We start from the raw sequence: 16,752 nt of genomic DNA, 5'->3' as shown, positions 1-16,752 counted from the left end.
AATTTAAAAAAAAAAAAGAATATAACATTTAAACCAGATGGTTAAAAGTTAATGCAGTGTTCTTATTATAGTTTAACCAAATTCCCATCCAAATTTTGCAACAATGTAAGGCCAAAGTTTCCATAATTATCCTCCTACTGGACGAAGTCGTCCTTGCCCATCCAAGAGTAAGGGCACGGAATCTCTATACCCAAAATATAGAGAAATGCGGTCTATAATGTAAATTAAAATTGGGAAAAAAAAGTTTCCTATAGTACTGGTGTACTTTCACTCACTCATAATTTTTTATTATTTTATCTACGTCCCAGTGGTGTGGCATGAGAGAGTCTTCCACATTGGCATCATGGGAAAAATTTTTGCGTTAAAATTTTAAGAATAAATTTCCCTTCACCCACTAGAGAACCTTGGATTTGACTACGAAAAATAACTTTGACCACATACAATAGGCCAATAGGGGACAGGGGTTTTAATGATGAAACTCACTATATAGATGTTCAATAATAAGGTCACATCACCATGGCTGTAGGGTGAAAATTTTTCTCCATAAGTTGATGCATTAGAAGTTTTCATTAGCTGCTCCTAAAAAATACTGTTCATTATCAATTTACATGGAGGTTTTTTTTATAAGAATTTTACATGGAGCTTTCGAAAAATCGAAATCATCCCATGAAATTGAAATAAAAATCATACCAAAACAGCCCTAAGTATTTTAATCTAAACTTTTCCTTCGTTCCAAACTACTTTTAAAGCAATGTGGTCAAAATAAATCTTTCTGCTAATCCTATTTCCTAATGAGAAATACCCTTTTATTTATTTTCAATCTAAGCTCTCTTTGGTATAGTTTAAATTCATGTTTATTAAACATATAAACATAAATAGATGTATTTAGTATGATTTATGATCCCTATTTTTCATTAAAATAAATCAATATAAGCATAAGTTCATAAACAATTCGAGAGTTGTTTATGATTTATCACCATAAACTGTTAATGTTTGTTTATGCGGATACCATTAATGAACATGTGCAGAATTGCGACTTAAGTGAGAGTAAAATGATAAAATTAACAAAAATTAAAACAAAGCCTCTCTTTTATCCCTCTCTCCAACCCCACCCCCACCATAATACATAATATATTCTTCAATTAAGCGTATCAAACCTATTTTTCATTATATAATCTATTATGTAGTAATCAAATGATTATTATTTATGGATCCAGATCCTCTACTGCTGAGCTACCCGGTAGGACCATGCTTCCCAGACACAGTGAGGTGCACAATGGCCGCCTTATCCCCACTCGGGTAAGGCACTCTAACAGGAGTAAGGCGGTCAATTGCACGTCTCACCGTGTCTGGATAGCTTGGCAGTAGCGGATCCAAATTGAATGTTTATAGCCCATAACCTATTATCACAACTGATTGTTCATAAATAGGTTTTAAATATAAATATAAATAATGCGAAAGAGAACCCTAATCCGACGGTTGCAAGTTTCTCAAACTTATGGTAGACAAGTGTCACGCTATGGGTGCTCCTGGTCCACTTTACCGCAACCTCAAGTCTTCCCCTCTTCAGCCTTCTCGCGCACATCACAGCCATATCTTACCTTTCACTACACCCCTCTCTTTCTCTCCCTCTCTCTCTCTCTCTCTCTCTCTCTCGTGTATGTTCGATCTCGTTTGAGGACTGAGGTTGTGGATTCAATTATTTCTTCTTAATTACAGGAAGGAAATAAAAAAAGATTTAAAAGAAGGAAAGAAACAAAGAAGAAAAGAAAGTGGTGGTGATTCTGATGTGCTGAAGAGATCTGTTTTCAGAAATATGACGGCGCTTGTAGTTCACCAATTCGCTCAGTGCATCACTTGCCATGCTTGGAGTCCAGATCATTCCAGTAAGCTTACGCATTCTCCTTTGAAATCTGCTGATTTGCCTTTACTAAAATGCTAAGATTGCTCGATCAATCCACTCGCTTGAACCCTGGGGGCTGAGCTCTGCTAGTAACTTAATGTTTGATTGACAGAAAATCAGAAATTTACTTGTGACTGATATCACGGAAAATTTTCGGTTATAAAAGTTTGGTCTTTGGGAAGATAATGGTCCCGCGTCAAATTATACATATTATTTCCAAATGAGTTCTAACAGATCATCATAACTGCTTAAATATCTCATAGCAAAATTTTAACCCTGATACACTGTTTTTGTAAATATAATTGATTGACATGATTAAAAACAGTCTCCCTTATAATGTTGCTAATCAACCAGCAATTGTAATGTACATTGTCGGTGCTGATGCTCTCCAGCAACTACTCGAATAATGAGATTACTAACATTAGAAGAGTAAGGAAGGAATCCATGGCTCCAACCAAACCATGGAACAAGAAGATACTTCAGGTCCTTATGAAATTTTCATTCAATTTGAGAAGAGCTACCCTTGAATCACCAGGTTTCCTTAATTTCTTGTTTGATTGTATTTAGAACTTATTGCTGTAATTCATCTGAGTCATTTTTTGATGATATTGAAAATTGTCTATTCTGTATTTGTGTTTATGCTGCACAAATTGGATTGGGCTGCCACACTTATGAAAAGCTCATAAATGATAAACTTCTACCATATTTACTTCCTTTTTTTTTGTTGTTCAATGTGTAATTGTTTGCTTCTCAACACCCCCCTGGCTTTGGTAGTGGTTGCATTTTGTCCAAACAACAATGAGATCCACATCTATAGATCCTTGGAAGACAAATGGGAGAGGGTACATGTTCTTCAGAAGGTAAGTTGCACAAAAGTTTATGTTTTTTCAATAGAATGGTTTGTTTTATGATTAAGTAAACTCGGTGGTTCTTAATAGTTATGTCTTACGTAGGTTCACTCTTAGTTTGTCCAAAAGTGCAATTTGTAAGTTATCAATGTCTTAGCTTCTTGTATTTCATTCTCTTACAGCATGATCAAATTGTTTCTGGGATAGATTGGAGTGCAAAATCAAATAAAATTGTTACTGTATCCCATGATCGGAACTCGTGAGTAAATGCTTATTTATTACCAGTACATTTTGAAACATTTTTATTATGAAATATCACTCTGTGATATGTGAAATAAAGTTTTGGCTTCTTATTTAATTCTTTGCTTTCCAGATATGTTTGGAGCCAGGAAGCATCAGAATGGGTACCAACCCTTGTTATTCTAAGGCTAAACCGTGCTGCTCTTTGTGTTCAATGGAGTCCTACAGGTAATGGATTAGCATAGTTTTAAAAATCTAGTTTTCATATGTATGCTAATCCTCTTTATTGTCTTCACTGATTATTTTTCAGAAAACAAGTTTGCAGTTGGAAGTGGGGCTAAAACTGTTTGTATCTGCTACTATGAACAAGAGAATAATTGGTAATTACCCTTTCCCTCTTATATGTTTGAATTTATTGCACATGAATCTTGCTGCTAAAACATCTCCTTGGATTTTATTTTTTTTTCTGTTATATTATTTAAGTACCCTTATGTTCCATGAGTTTATACACCATTGTCAGAGGAACTATTTACCTAAAACTACTATAAGAATGTACTCAACTAAGCTCATCTAAACCTTTTCCCAACTAAATGGAGTTGGCAAAATGGATCCTGTTTCACTATTCAACTCTTCTTAAAACATTGTTTGTATCAATCCCATCCATTCAACTCAATTTACTGCAAATCTACTAGGACGAAAAGAACATTCATATATTTTTACTGAGAACATATATCGACATAGTCTTTGCTTTCGTAGTCAATCTTTTTCTTTTAATTTCATCTTCCCTGTTCTCTTTGGAAGGGATTGTGGGGCAGGGTTGCACTTTTTTTTCCAACTATGGCCATCACCTTGAAGCGTGTGACTTCCATCAGGCTAAGCATTATCAGATTGCCAGATTGTCAGGAAATATGCTGGAGATGCCAGTTACACTGGCTGGAAAGACATGCAATTCACAGGACTTTAGTAACGCAACACATCCGAATCCCTATTCTAAATGTTCCCAAAGGGACATGAAGAAATCTCCGTATTAGGTTTTATATTGAAGCAATGGTTGTTAAAAATTCTGAACTAAAGATCTTGGTGTAGACTCTGAATTTGTGATGTATCAGATCCCATTTCTGACTACTAAGATTAGGAACTAGTTCATACTTCATAGCCCCAAACTTTATCTTCTTTTTTTTTCCTTTTAAAATTTGTAGAACTAAAAAAAAAAAAAATCTTTTTCAATTTCTGAATTTTTTTTTCGAGTTCTTTTAAAATAGGTTTAAAAAAATATGGTTGTTTTCGGGGAGAACCAAAAGGAAGTCCATTTTTCATCTACTTTTTCAAAAAGATAGATTTCCAATCAATTCCTTTCGTCAAACAGGATTTCATAAAAAGCTAAAAAACTCCTTCTCCTCCTTCATCGTCGTTGGTCCTTCGTTTGTAGTGGTCATTGTATAGTGAGAAAGCTCACCCCTGCCTGTGAGACGAGAAAGCCCTCTTGCATCTAGGGCAAGTAATGGATGAACCTTGGGTCCAAAGGCCACACGTCCCGGTCAAAAACCACCATTCTGGAACCAATTTATTGATAATTAATTAGTAGAACAAAGTAACTCAACATTAGAATAACTCATGCTATGTACTGGGAGGTAAAATTTTAAGCCAATAATTGTATTTCACACTTTATGTGGAGTTTAGTTGATTCCATAAGTTCACAGCTAAAGCTAAGACTTTTTGAGTTGAAAATTCCCTCCAAAACAAAAGAAATGAAAAAGAATATTAAATGATAACTGAGAGTTTGACTTTAGTTTTGGGATAGAAATGGGAAAAGAGAAGCATTTGATGCAAACTAAGCAATTGTTTCTTGGTAGGTGGTAGGCTGTAAGAAGCTGATGGAGTGAGGAGAGTGGAAGGAAGAGGGATAACATAGGTGCTTAACAAGGGTTGGGGGGGGGGGGGAGAATTTCAACACAAGGAAGAAGGCAAAAATGGGATAAAGGAAATGATTTGATTTGTATGTGTGATTGTTGCATGTGGACTTATATTGTATTCTTTAGTAAAGTGTTCTAAAGCTGGATACTTGTTAAAAGTAATGGAGGGCACACCTTAGAATTCTACCTTGATGAAAGGACACTCGCACCAAGCTAAACTGCTCTAGGTTTTCATCTTTTGTGGTAGTGCTAAGTGCATGTTTGGTCTAAGTTTCTAAGAGTCATGTCGTATGAATTTTTCTCTTTGTTGTCTTCAAAAGTTGTTACATTTTTTTTTCTTTGCTAAATTTGAGAACCCATCTGGTTAATTTATCATGACTATTCATTAGAACTAGGTCATTTTTTCTTATTACCTGAAAGAGGGGTTGGGGGGGGGATTTGGAAGACTTTAGTATGGGATATGAATTTGCTGTCTTTTATTGTTCTTTGAACTTCAATACCAGACTTCTTTCACTGTGTTGATGATGGTTAAGTTTATATAATATGCTATAAATTGTTTTGTGGTTTGATTTTTTTTTTTTTTCATTTCATTTCCTTGAACTTGCGTTGCCTAATGCTCGAATCTCTGTCTTCAATTTCGCTTGAGATTGTTTTGCTGTAATCTAATATCTGTTTCTAATGTTATGTTCTGGGTGGTGTGACTTTCTCCAGGTGGGTCAGTAAACTTATCAGGAAAAAACATGATTCTTCTGTGACAAGTGTTGCCTGGCATCCTGATAATGTGCGGATATTTTCCTCCCCTTTTATTGGTCTTTGCTATGCTCTTTTGTTAGAAATAAGTACATGGACTGATTCATTTACCATTCAAAATCATAGTTGGAAAGGAAGTCATAAACCTTGACAAATGCATGTATACCTTCCCAGTTCCTGGGACGCTTATTTCCTCTAAAGGAGAGCTTGGGAAATGATTTGAAGGAAATTATTTTGGAAAAATGAAAAGTTTCTTTAGGTCATGGTGTATACCTCCGTTTCTTTCGACATAAATACTTTTCAGGCTTTGCACCAATACAAAGTTGCATAAGGATTAAGAAATGGGGAAATGTTTTAGTAAATTGCTATACAAAAAGTTGGAAAACAGCATCCATTTTAAATTTTAGCAAGTTGTTTTCCAAAAAACTGGTGATATCTTGATCATTGACACACTTGGCACCCATGGAGTTCTCAGTCCCCGTCATATCCTTGGATTCTTTGCCTCACTCAACCATGCCTGAAGGCCCAAATATGCATCCTTGTCATGTCCAATCAAAAAAATGACATCTGACATAAAAACATAAAATAAACTTATAAATAATAACAATTTTCCTTGAATATTTCATGATGAAACAAGCGGAGTCTAAGTGACACATTGGGAATTGCCAAGGTAATAAAAACAAATATTAAGGTACAACTTGGTTTCCGCAATACATTCAATCAATGCAAAGCTGCATTGGTTTTCAATCAAAAAGGGGGAAAATAATCTGGGTGATTACTATCAAACCATTGCATAACTTAAAAAACTTTTGAGAACAAGACAAGAGTTCTAAATTTAGTGAACTGAATTTAGTGATTTTACTTGAAATCTCCAAAATATTTCAGTTTCTGCAGTGATCGAAATCAGGATCCAAATCTAAATTTGATTCATTTCATGAGAATAATCATTAATATGCAACTTGTTCAGAGTTAACAAGAGGTGGAGCACATTTGGTATCTGAGTTTAACATACTTTGTATCTTTCATGGTTTTCCATAAAAAACTGATAGCATGATTTTGCAAGTATTTGACATTTTTAAAAAAAAAAACTAATCAGTTTAATAGATTTTTTTTCCGGTGATGGATGATGTATTTTATACTGTTAACTGCAGATTCTTCTTGCTACTACATCCACTGATGGAAAATGTCGAGTTTTCTCCACTTTCATCAAAGGTGTTGATTCGAGGTGTGTTTAAATAAATAGTAGGAACATAATAATTCAACCTTGGAAAGTTTTACTCTGGAAAATTGGGAGAGGAAAAAAAAATTTGTCCTTGATCATTTGTACTAAATCATCCATGCTTTGTCTGACAACCCAGGGATTCAGGAACAAGTCTTTCTTCGGATGCAAAGTTTGGAGAGGTCCAATATCTTTATCCTTCTCTCCTCTAAGCATAAAAATTTCAGAACATATTCTCATTAACAAAAATATAATAAAGCTCTTTTGGTCCCTTCTTGTTTTGTGTGTGTTTCAAGAGTAGTAAACTATCTTATTAACTTGAAGGGAGGTTATTAAGACATATTCAATTCAAAACTGTACTCTTACATCAATTTCATCTGTACATCTATAGAAACCTTTCATCTTGTCGGTCCCTAGAATAATCAGTCCAATTTTTTATGCTCTCTCAATTAAAAGGACCCTTCAAAAGCAAGATATGTATAAATCCTATGTATTGGACTATTTCATTCTTTTGTTCTAGATGTCCGTGCCTGTCCATGTGGATACATGAATCTTGGTCTACCATTTTGGAGAAATTTATGTGTTAAATGAAATGAAAGAACTGTTGCTCGGAATATTCACAAAATTTATTTGTTGGAAATATGTAATTAACCTAAGGCGGTAGTGTATGATGATGCTGATGCTGATGCATCACCATCTGTTCACTGGGATAAAGTTCTATGCCCAGGGGCACATAACTGTTGTAGATATGAGTTGCATGGGATTATATTGAAGTCGCCTTGGATATAGTTGTTACAGATTTTTCTTTTTTACAGAATCTTGTTGTTGGGGCGGCATGTAGTTGTGAAGTTTGAGTTAGTTTTGGATAGGTGTAGTATCTGTCTTATGGGGGGGGGGGAGGTGTTAAATAAAGTTGTTATCAAGGCACCCTAAAAAAGTAATAAAAAAGAAGAGTTCAAGAAAACTCAACTTACCCTTATCTAGTTATAAATTCGACATGTAATTGATTATGCTAGTTTCTTTTTCTTATTCTGTTATTAGTTATTCTGCATTCGAAGACAAGTTTTCCTCATACTTCTTTCCATTCATGAGTCCGAAATAAATACACATCTAACATCCATTCAAAACTGATTTTTCATTCATATTCAATCAGTGCCTTTCTTTTACTCATTGTATCATAGATTTAATGTTTCTCATTTCACATTTTCATTTGTACCATATCAGATCAATGCTCTTTCCTATAAAATAGGAAATGTCCGATGATTTTAATGTGGGAAATGTTTGTACTTCATTTTGAATGTTGAACCCACATATCATTTATATAATTTCCTTTTGAAATGTAACTAATTTCTTTATTTATTTTTTCAAGCAGCAAATTATTCAGCTCGATCTTTCATTTAGCTGGGCTTTTGGCGTAAAATGGTCCCCAAGTGGCAATACCTTAGCCTATGTGGGTCAGAAATCTCTCTCTGCTTCATCACTTTCCAATAAAATTACATTTTGGACACTGCAATTCCTTTTTGGACATGCATTAATCATGGATGTGAGAAGTGCTTCCTGCAGTTATCCTAACAAATGAAATATTATAATGTTCATTGCAATTGTTTTTGTTTGCCCAAATTTTTATTCCACAGAGATTCTAGGTAACAATCTGATTCAGTAGCACTCGACTGGTTGGACCAGCATGACTGGGTTTGGAAATCCAAGCCCAGACGGAACCGACCCAACTTGGTAGTAGTTTAGTTAATTATTTGAATTTTTGTAGTCTATTATTTCTTTCTCATGTTTTGCTTTGAGTAGGATACGTAAAAGATAGGCTAGTTAGTTTTGAACTCTATTTTAGTTTTAGAGTTGGATTAGGAGATAGAGTTTGAGTCAGTTGGGCTTTACATTCCAGCTAGGAGTCTTAGTTTTACAACTTTAATTATGGGAATTGCTTGTAACCAATGGACAGATTTGACGAAATAGAAAGGTGATATTGGGTTGTTGCTCATGGTGAGTGTGGCTTGACTCTCTTTCTCCCAGCAATTCTGAGTTCCATCTCAGGTGTCTTCCCTTCTCTCTAGGGCCCTCCACCACAATCCATTGTACTCGATAGATATTTACTGCAATCTAGATAAACTTCATGTCTATAATGTGATGTGTGGACATATATGTGCCTTGCCATTGGATTCTTGAATCTATTATGAACTTCTAATGGTTTTATAGTTCCTTTAAGTAAATATTAATTGCCAAAAATCGTTTTCTCCCTAAGGTTGTTTGTGTTTGTTTACTTTCTAGGTCACAATTCTACAATCTACTTTGTTGATGATGTTGGCCCTTCTCCTTTGGCTCAAAACGTAGCATTCCGTGATTTGCCTCTGCGTGATGTGGGTCAGCATCCTCTTGTATTAGCTTTACATTCTGAACTTTCTTTTCATTTTGCTATATTTGTTGTCCTTTAAATTGATTCATGTACTGTGGACTGCTTTATCATCACCTGTCATTTTCTTCAGGTCTTATTTGTCTCTGAAAGGATGGTGATAGGTGTAGGATTTGACTGTAATCCCATGGTTTTTGCTGCAGATGAAAGAGGCATATGGTATGTCATGGTCTTATTAGACAACTTATTTCTTTGATTCTATCTTCACTGAGCTATACAATCTGTGAATTTGGCTACACCCTATCAACCTGGGGCAATCCATTGAAATCAGTATTAGGATTATGTGTCACTGGTGGGCCCATCTAGCTAGGTTACATAGTTATACAGTTCTAGTTATTGTAGCATTCTGGTAAAATATTTTGGGTACTTGAGTTCTTTTTGTAATTTTTGTTTCTTCTTTAAATTGGTAACTAGGGGTGACTAATGGGCTGGTTGGGTTGGGTTCCCTCCAACCCATCCCGTTTCTGATCCAACCCATTTAGAACCCATTCATTACTAGACCTGACCCACCAGTTTTTCCATTTGCCTCCCATTAAATTTGTCAATTGTAATGCTGCCTTCTTGCTGACCATATTTAGTTGGGATAAGGCTGAGTTGAGTTGAGTTGAGTTAATGCTGCCTTCTCTCTCCCCATTTCCCAATGCTTCCTCTTTTTCTAACACTTAACAAAACCCTCTCTGTACACCCTAAGACGTCACTCTGTCTATCTCTGTTATTGTAGATGTAAATTTATGTTTCAATATGTACGATATTCTGAAACATGTCCTGATGGAATAGCAGAAGATGATGGAGGATAAACATCTTTGTGCAGATTCAAAGACAATTTTTTCAATTACACACTTGCCTTGATGCCTTTAGAGCTTGAGTTTAGCTGTACTGAAGAACAATCCCCAATCAAGAGAAAACAAAGAAATGCTCGAAGAGCAATTTCTTCAAGCAGTTCATAAGTTCAGATGCCATTAAATCTCAAACGACGCAGAAAAGTCAAGTAATACATCAGATAAGTCAGCAGGACAGATGTATTGGGTGAGCATTCGATGCATGTAACAATATCATCCTCAAACTCAGATATCCAAGACTAAAGGGGGAAGAAAGTCATCATCAGTGTTTAGATTTTTGAATTTTGGGAAGGGAAGGGAACTTAGGAACAGAACCCCAGATCGCGATAGGTGTTATGATTTAGAGGGTTGAACTGAATCCCAGCCCATTTAGTGATTGACTTATTGGGTGAACCTGTCCCAACTCAATTGATAATTAGGTTGGGTTTGGGTGGTTAAAAGCGAGCAGGTGGGTTGAATGGGTTGGGTTGAGATTGCCACCCCTATTGGTAACAGAACATATTGGGACTTCAGAGGGAAAGAGGATTTGCCAATCCCAGCATGGCCCTTTGGGAACCTTAGTTGGGGGTTAGAATTGTCAGACATGTCCAAGCCCACAGTACAGGTGCTAGGGATTGGCAGTTCCAGTCGTATAAAAAGGACCAGATAGGGCAGCATACTGAATACCAGGCTGGGGTGTTGATTTTCATATTGGACACACTAGAGTTGATGCCAGAAAAATGCTAAGATTGAGGCTTATATTAGCGTATATGACTGTTGGGATGGGTTATAGACATATTGGGCATAGGGTGCAATTGGGTTATGTTGTAATGGGCTTCTTTAATGAAGCCTATACCATGGGTAGTAAATAGGAATACAAATGTTATTTTAGGCGTTTAGTTTTTATTTTAGTTTTCTATTGTTGTAAATAGGCAAATTTAAGATTATTTTATGTTCCTATTTTCTTTTTGAGTTCTATGCAAACTAGGAGCTAGAGTTCTAATTTCTATTTTGGAGTGGTATTTGATGAAGGCTTGTACTCTGACCCAGGTTTCAGTCCTATTGGACTGTTTCTCTAGGATCTTTTACTATTTCTCTTATAAAACGCTAAATTTGTCTCTGCTAAATTCCTGTGTTTTCTCAGCTTCCTCTCTCTTTTGATATTCTCTGATCTAACCGTAATATAATTGGATCTGTTTACCTATTCCCAACCAGCCAACTGTAATTTCTGTCCTACTAGTCGTAGAGATCGAATCCCCTAATTCAATCTAGGGGCTAGGGTTTTGTTATTAAGTGATCTATGTCCAATGTATCCAATTAATATCTGGAGGTTCAGAAATTTATTTAATTTTTCCTTGGTGTGCCAATCAATTTATTCTTTATCTGGGGTTATTTTACATCAAGTTTTGTCCAGACTTAGAATGTGATCTTTTTTATTTCAATTTCTTGTCTAGAAATTGAGTCTAAATACGAGAGAACAGAGCCTTTAAACATGTGGAGATCTTGTAGTTGACTTCTTTGAAAAGTTAAGAAGAATTTCTCTGCTCTGGGTTTCATTCTTTGAGCTCCACCAGTGTGAAGCTTGTTTTGATTTTTTTTTTCCCATTCAACCAGAACCATAACTAGGTCCATCCACCTAAACGTAACTAGGTCCATCCATCTAACATCTAGCCCTAAAAATTTATCACATCAATAGTCAAGCCTAAACCTTTCTCTTTTCATGAAGTCTCTGGGCTGTCATTCTGCAGAACTGGGATGGATTCCAGCCTTCATTGTGTGCTAGAAGTTCCATTCTCCAGCCCTTACACCCTAACCCAAAAAACAAAAAAAATGATGGTTATACAATCAGTACCCTAGCTTTTTTTATTGTCACTTCCTCTTGAATGTTTTTCCTGCACTGTAACCCTATTCCTAAATTGTTAGCCTTAGTTATTCACTCGAGAATTCAAAATCCTGACCCTAGAGTTATCCTACTTCTAGCCTTTTCTTTCTGCATCAACGTGGCTGTTATAAAATAAACCACTACCAGTACTTAACCATATCTTACGCTACATGACCAGACTCACAAAGATTTCCTGATACTCACCAGACCCTTCTCAGAAAAAGTCAATTGGAGCAACATCCAAACACATATAGCTCCCCAACACCCCCATCCCAACTCAAGTCTCTATGTTGGAGATAGCTGAGGCTTACCTTTGCAGCCTTGCCTCGTGCCTGTTGCACTTGTAGCAGAATCTTTGGTTGCCCAACTGCCCTGCACAGTGGAAGAGTACATTATATTTAGAAAGAATATTTGTCAAATGGTCTCTTCTCTGCACAATGTTTAACTGACTACTGTATTTTTTTTCTCCTTTTTTTTTTTTTGGGGGGGGGGGGGGGTGGGTGCTTACTAGGGGCTTCGTGAAATTCCTTGTTGAGAGAAAAATGGCACCAGCAAGCTCAAAATATGGTTCGCAGGTATTTTCATGTTCACATATTTCAGTGCTCCTATGACACTAACTATACAAAGATCTTGGTGATATTGTATTGATGGATTACGTAGCTGCCTTTTCCTTTACATTAACAACAAATTTTTTTGTTTTATTTGCATTCCTTTGTCTTATATCTGTAACTTGCAAATAAGCATATTTTGTTGGTGGATTACATAGCTGCCCTTCCCTTTACATTTACAACAAAGGTTTTATTTGTAGTCCATTGTCTTATATCCGTAATTAGCAAATAAGCATATTTTATTACTCCTATCCCCCCCCCCCTCCAAAAAAAAATAAAAATCGGAACAAGTAAACCCATCTAGGGTCATTATTACTCTGCCCTCCTACTGAACGAAAACAATAATGCCCTCCCAACTGTTCCCAGGTACCGATTCCAAGACCCCTAAACCCATGGGCAAGGGATTCTTCATTCACTGTCGGTGAAGGAAAACTGCCTCCTATATATACATATATGTATATATGTATTAAATCAATTCAATCTATCTCTGGGTGTTCTTGAGTGACTGATTTCTGTAAAAATAGGATGGCAAGTAATGTGTCTATCTGAACACGGACTTTTGGGTGAAGAAAATATTTGTGGCTCCAATTGAGAAGATCTCTTCTACCTCTCTCATTTATATGTACAGAAAGATTATGTGCCCCACTCCACCCCATACATCCCAACCCCCTCCCCCCAAAAAACAAAAAAAAAAAGAAGGGAAAAAGTGACATCACTTCATGTTGGTGGCTCGGTGAGAATCTGTTGAAAGGGTGAATTGTGAGAGAGGAACTTCTTGCAAGGAGTTTGAGAACATTGTTATAAACTTTATAAACAAGGAAATCCTTTTCTAAAATAACGGTTTGCATAATGTCATTTTGCATAGTTCTTTGTTGCCTGTACCATATAGAAGACCTCTTTTTCGTTATCAATGAATACCTTCTTTTACTTGTCTTTGGGGTTGGGGGATAGAAGGAAAATAAATAAAAGGCCAGGGGTTTGAGTTGCTTTAAGATTTGGCTCCATAGACCTCCATGACATTGCAGTGTTACAACCGCTTATCCCAAAAGCTCAAGCTGTTAAGGGCCACAACAATGCATATCAGCACAGAATAATCCCCCCCCCCCCCCCAAACTGCATGTGCACCCCCCGCCCCCAAAACATACAACACACGGCTCTGCATGCGACACCATCATGTGACGCTATGGGGGGTACAATAACGCATAACACAAGCCCCTTGCACTTATCAGGGATTGAACAATGATAATCGAAAAGGTTAGAAACAACAAATCGTATTGATATTATCTATCACAAAAAGGAAAAAAGAAAAAAAACGACAACAAATGCTATTGATATTGTTACAATAGCATGCTATTATTGTGCAGTAGGTTTGCAGCTTGCAACCATGAAAGCTGAAGTACAGAAGTCCAGTTGGAGTATGGAATCATTTGGCTTTAATATCTCATCCAATAACTTCTTAGATTGTAAAGTCAGTAACACTATGCCAGCTCTGCTGAGATGGGGGGGGGGGGGGAGATCTTATTCTGTGGTCAACCCTAATTTTATTTCACAAACAAAGCCGTGAGGCAAGGCTTTAGGACCACCAGAGTCAAAATCATAAAACATCTTAGAGTACAGTTCCAACAGAAAGTTGGAAAGAAGCCATAAAAAATTATGATCTGGGTTTAGGGTTTAAGTTTTCAAAGTTCCTCTCGTAACAAGACCCTTGATAGCAGGTACGTGCCACATATATCCTTGTATATACCTCAAGGGAAGGGAAAGACCTCGAGGCATAACCTTCATATGCTTTCTAAATGTTCATCCGTATTTTTTTTCCCTTTGTTCTTTTTACTGATAGAACATTGTTGACTAGCTTATGTGATAAGAGAACAAACTGCACATGCAAGACTTCTAAATTTCTGGTAGTATGAAATATGAACTAGTCCGACTTTGGATATCTGTTGGTTATCCTGTCCTGTAACGGTGCTGTGTACTGTGCCCCCTTGGTTGGAATTACTCTTTGTTGTTACTAACTGGAATTATCAAAGCAATCCCATGCTTTGAATTGGTGGTTTGGGAATGGAAAGGCATGCTTTGATTCTTTGAGTAATATGTGGATCTTTTATTGTTTACTGTACTTTACAGTCACCTATTTTTTCCATGAATCTGCTTTTAGAGTGACCTACTCCCCCTTCCTCCTCCTAGTTTTCTGAAGCCTTTGGGAAGCTTTACGGTCAAAAACAAGTAGGCAATGATGCAGTTGAATCTTCAAGACCTCGGGGAGGCGTTCACGAGAATTGCATAAAGTATGTAATTAATCTCCTAGTGTTTGCAAGCTCATTTCATGTTGCTGTGTTTTCCATATCTTTCTTCATGTTTATGTGGTCTTAACCGATGAAACCATAACGTGCCGTCTATTGGGAATTGTAGTTGTATTTTGCCACTGGAGAAAACAGGGGATGGTAGAGTGAAGCGTTTCAGCACTTCTGGTTAGTTAACAGTGACTATGGCTCTAGTACTGGTGCCAAGTCACCTGAGAATATATGTTATTGTATTGTTATCCCCATTAAAAGTTCCCATCTAATACGATTCTTGTTTTATTTAGGATTGGATGGTAGAATGGTCATCTGGGATTTAGAAGACCAAGAAGATATTTTGTTATATTCATAATTGAAGGTTCTTAAAAGTGTCACAGCAATTAAAAATTTAAACCTCTTCAATGGCGATGAGAGGTTGTATTTGAAAAAAAGGTAGGCTTACTGATGGTTGAAGGCTGTAGTCAATATGACATCTCTATTTAAGATTAAATTCATGGTTCTGTTCGTAAGATTAAATCTTCTTTATGTATTATAGTTGTATTTGAAGACTAAGGTTAGCACACCATTATCCAGGTTAGAGATGCACTGGTCAGAGTCTTGTTCAGTTATATTTGATGGCAGATAGACCATTATTGCCTGTTTTTAGCATTTGAGAAGGGGGGGGGGGGGTGGGCTTTGGAATATGAATCCACTGTTGTAACAGAACAGCTTAAACTTGTGCGCTGGCTGGTACCTGAACACTGAGGTGACCGAGTGAACTCCATTTTCTTGTGTTGATGTAATTTAAATGTGAGCAGACAATGGAGTTTTGTTTTTATTGGGTTTTATTATTCTTGAGCAATTACACTGTCACATTGTTGTATTTCTCAGATCATATTGTTCACCCCTGGATTATTATGGCCAGGTGGCACACATGGCTTCTGCTGTGCCATCGGATGTGCACTGCCGCCCCGCTGGTACTGCAGAGGATTTCAATTCAATTATTATATAAATGGGTTTTACGAGTGCAGTCATTCATCTACTACACAAGAGAGGGAGGGGTGGGGGCTGATGAACGGAAAATTATCCTCTCCAATTCCCTATAGCTCGGCAGCGCGGTAGTGCTAGTGTAGATGTCTGCCACGTGGCTTCTTTATGGCTTCGTCTGGGTTCCAACTTCCATGTGGAACTAAAACGAACAATAAAATGGAATATTTCTTGATCAATTGTAACTAACTCAAAAATTTGCTGTCACTTCTTAACTAAATTACAAAAGGTATCTACTTGAGAAGTTTTGAGAAATTTAATTACCATATGTACTTAATGTCAAAGGGTTCCTTGCACTGCTCAAGCAAGGAGGAGGCTCCTAGCCGGTCGTTTATCAAAATCTGAAGTATATTAAGGAAAAAAGAATATTGCCTGGTCATGTTCCCCTGTGCCAACACATAAGGGGGTTGAAATCACCACTTTGTCTTTCGTGTTGGATGCCCTTGTACATCTCCTCATTGGTCACCACGCTGGTGCGGATCCCTGTGACCAGACAAAGTTTTTCCCATATTTTAATCGTGGGAAAGTGATGTATACACTAGCAAGATGTGATAGAATCTTATATGATAGCATCATATTGACTGTCGGATGAAATAGAATATATTTTAATAGTTCATTTTTTAATCAACATCCACGATCTACTACCATTGTGTTGTGTCTCCCCCTCTCCCTAGCTCCCCTCTCCTTCAGCTCTCTCTCTCTTCCCTTGTCGGCTCCAGCTCCCTCTATCCCTCTCCCCTCCCAACCTTGGCACCTTGTTTGTCCTCTTCCCTCCTCCCTCCTCCAACTGTCGACCCATTCCTCCCTTGCTCTGCCCCTCCCCCTT

General features: G+C 36.9%; 1 protein-coding gene across 1 annotated transcript; it reads left to right on the top strand.

The window, feature by feature from the left end:
• The first annotated feature begins 1,674 nt into the window (after positions 1 to 1,674).
• Positions 1,675 to 15,259, top strand: LOC122652903 (actin-related protein 2/3 complex subunit 1A-like). The gene is made up of 16 exons (XM_043846787.1): positions 1,675 to 1,718; positions 1,760 to 1,886; positions 2,678 to 2,763; positions 2,934 to 3,010; positions 3,125 to 3,219; positions 3,302 to 3,371; positions 5,616 to 5,685; positions 6,806 to 6,879; positions 7,013 to 7,055; positions 8,246 to 8,327; positions 9,154 to 9,242; positions 9,369 to 9,454; positions 12,507 to 12,570; positions 14,788 to 14,888; positions 15,013 to 15,071; positions 15,188 to 15,259. The coding sequence occupies exons 2-16, from the start codon at positions 1,817 to 1,819 to the stop codon at positions 15,250 to 15,252; spliced, it is 1,131 nt and encodes a 376-aa protein (XP_043702722.1). The 5' UTR covers positions 1,675 to 1,718; positions 1,760 to 1,816; the 3' UTR covers positions 15,253 to 15,259.
• Positions 15,260 to 16,752: the final 1,493 nt, after the last annotated feature.

The sequence above is a fragment of the Telopea speciosissima genome, chromosome 2 (genome assembly GCF_018873765.1).
Source record: "Telopea speciosissima isolate NSW1024214 ecotype Mountain lineage chromosome 2, Tspe_v1, whole genome shotgun sequence".
NCBI lineage: Eukaryota > Viridiplantae > Streptophyta > Magnoliopsida > Proteales > Proteaceae > Telopea > Telopea speciosissima.
This window is presented reverse-complemented; position numbering and strand designations above follow the sequence as displayed.

What these genes read in the sequence shown, in the direction of transcription:
- LOC122652903 (XM_043846787.1), top strand. Translation starts at nt 1,817, where the DNA reads ATGACGGCGCTTGTAGTTCACCAATTCGCTCAGTGCATCACTTGCCAT. An exon ending in GGGTACATGTTCTTCAGAAG is followed by an intron (nt 2,764 to 2,933) that starts GTAAGTTGCACA and finishes ATTCTCTTACAG; the next exon opens with CATGATCAAATTGTTTCTGG. An exon ending in GTATCCCATGATCGGAACTC is followed by an intron (nt 3,011 to 3,124) that starts GTGAGTAAATGC and finishes TTTGCTTTCCAG; the next exon opens with ATATGTTTGGAGCCAGGAAG.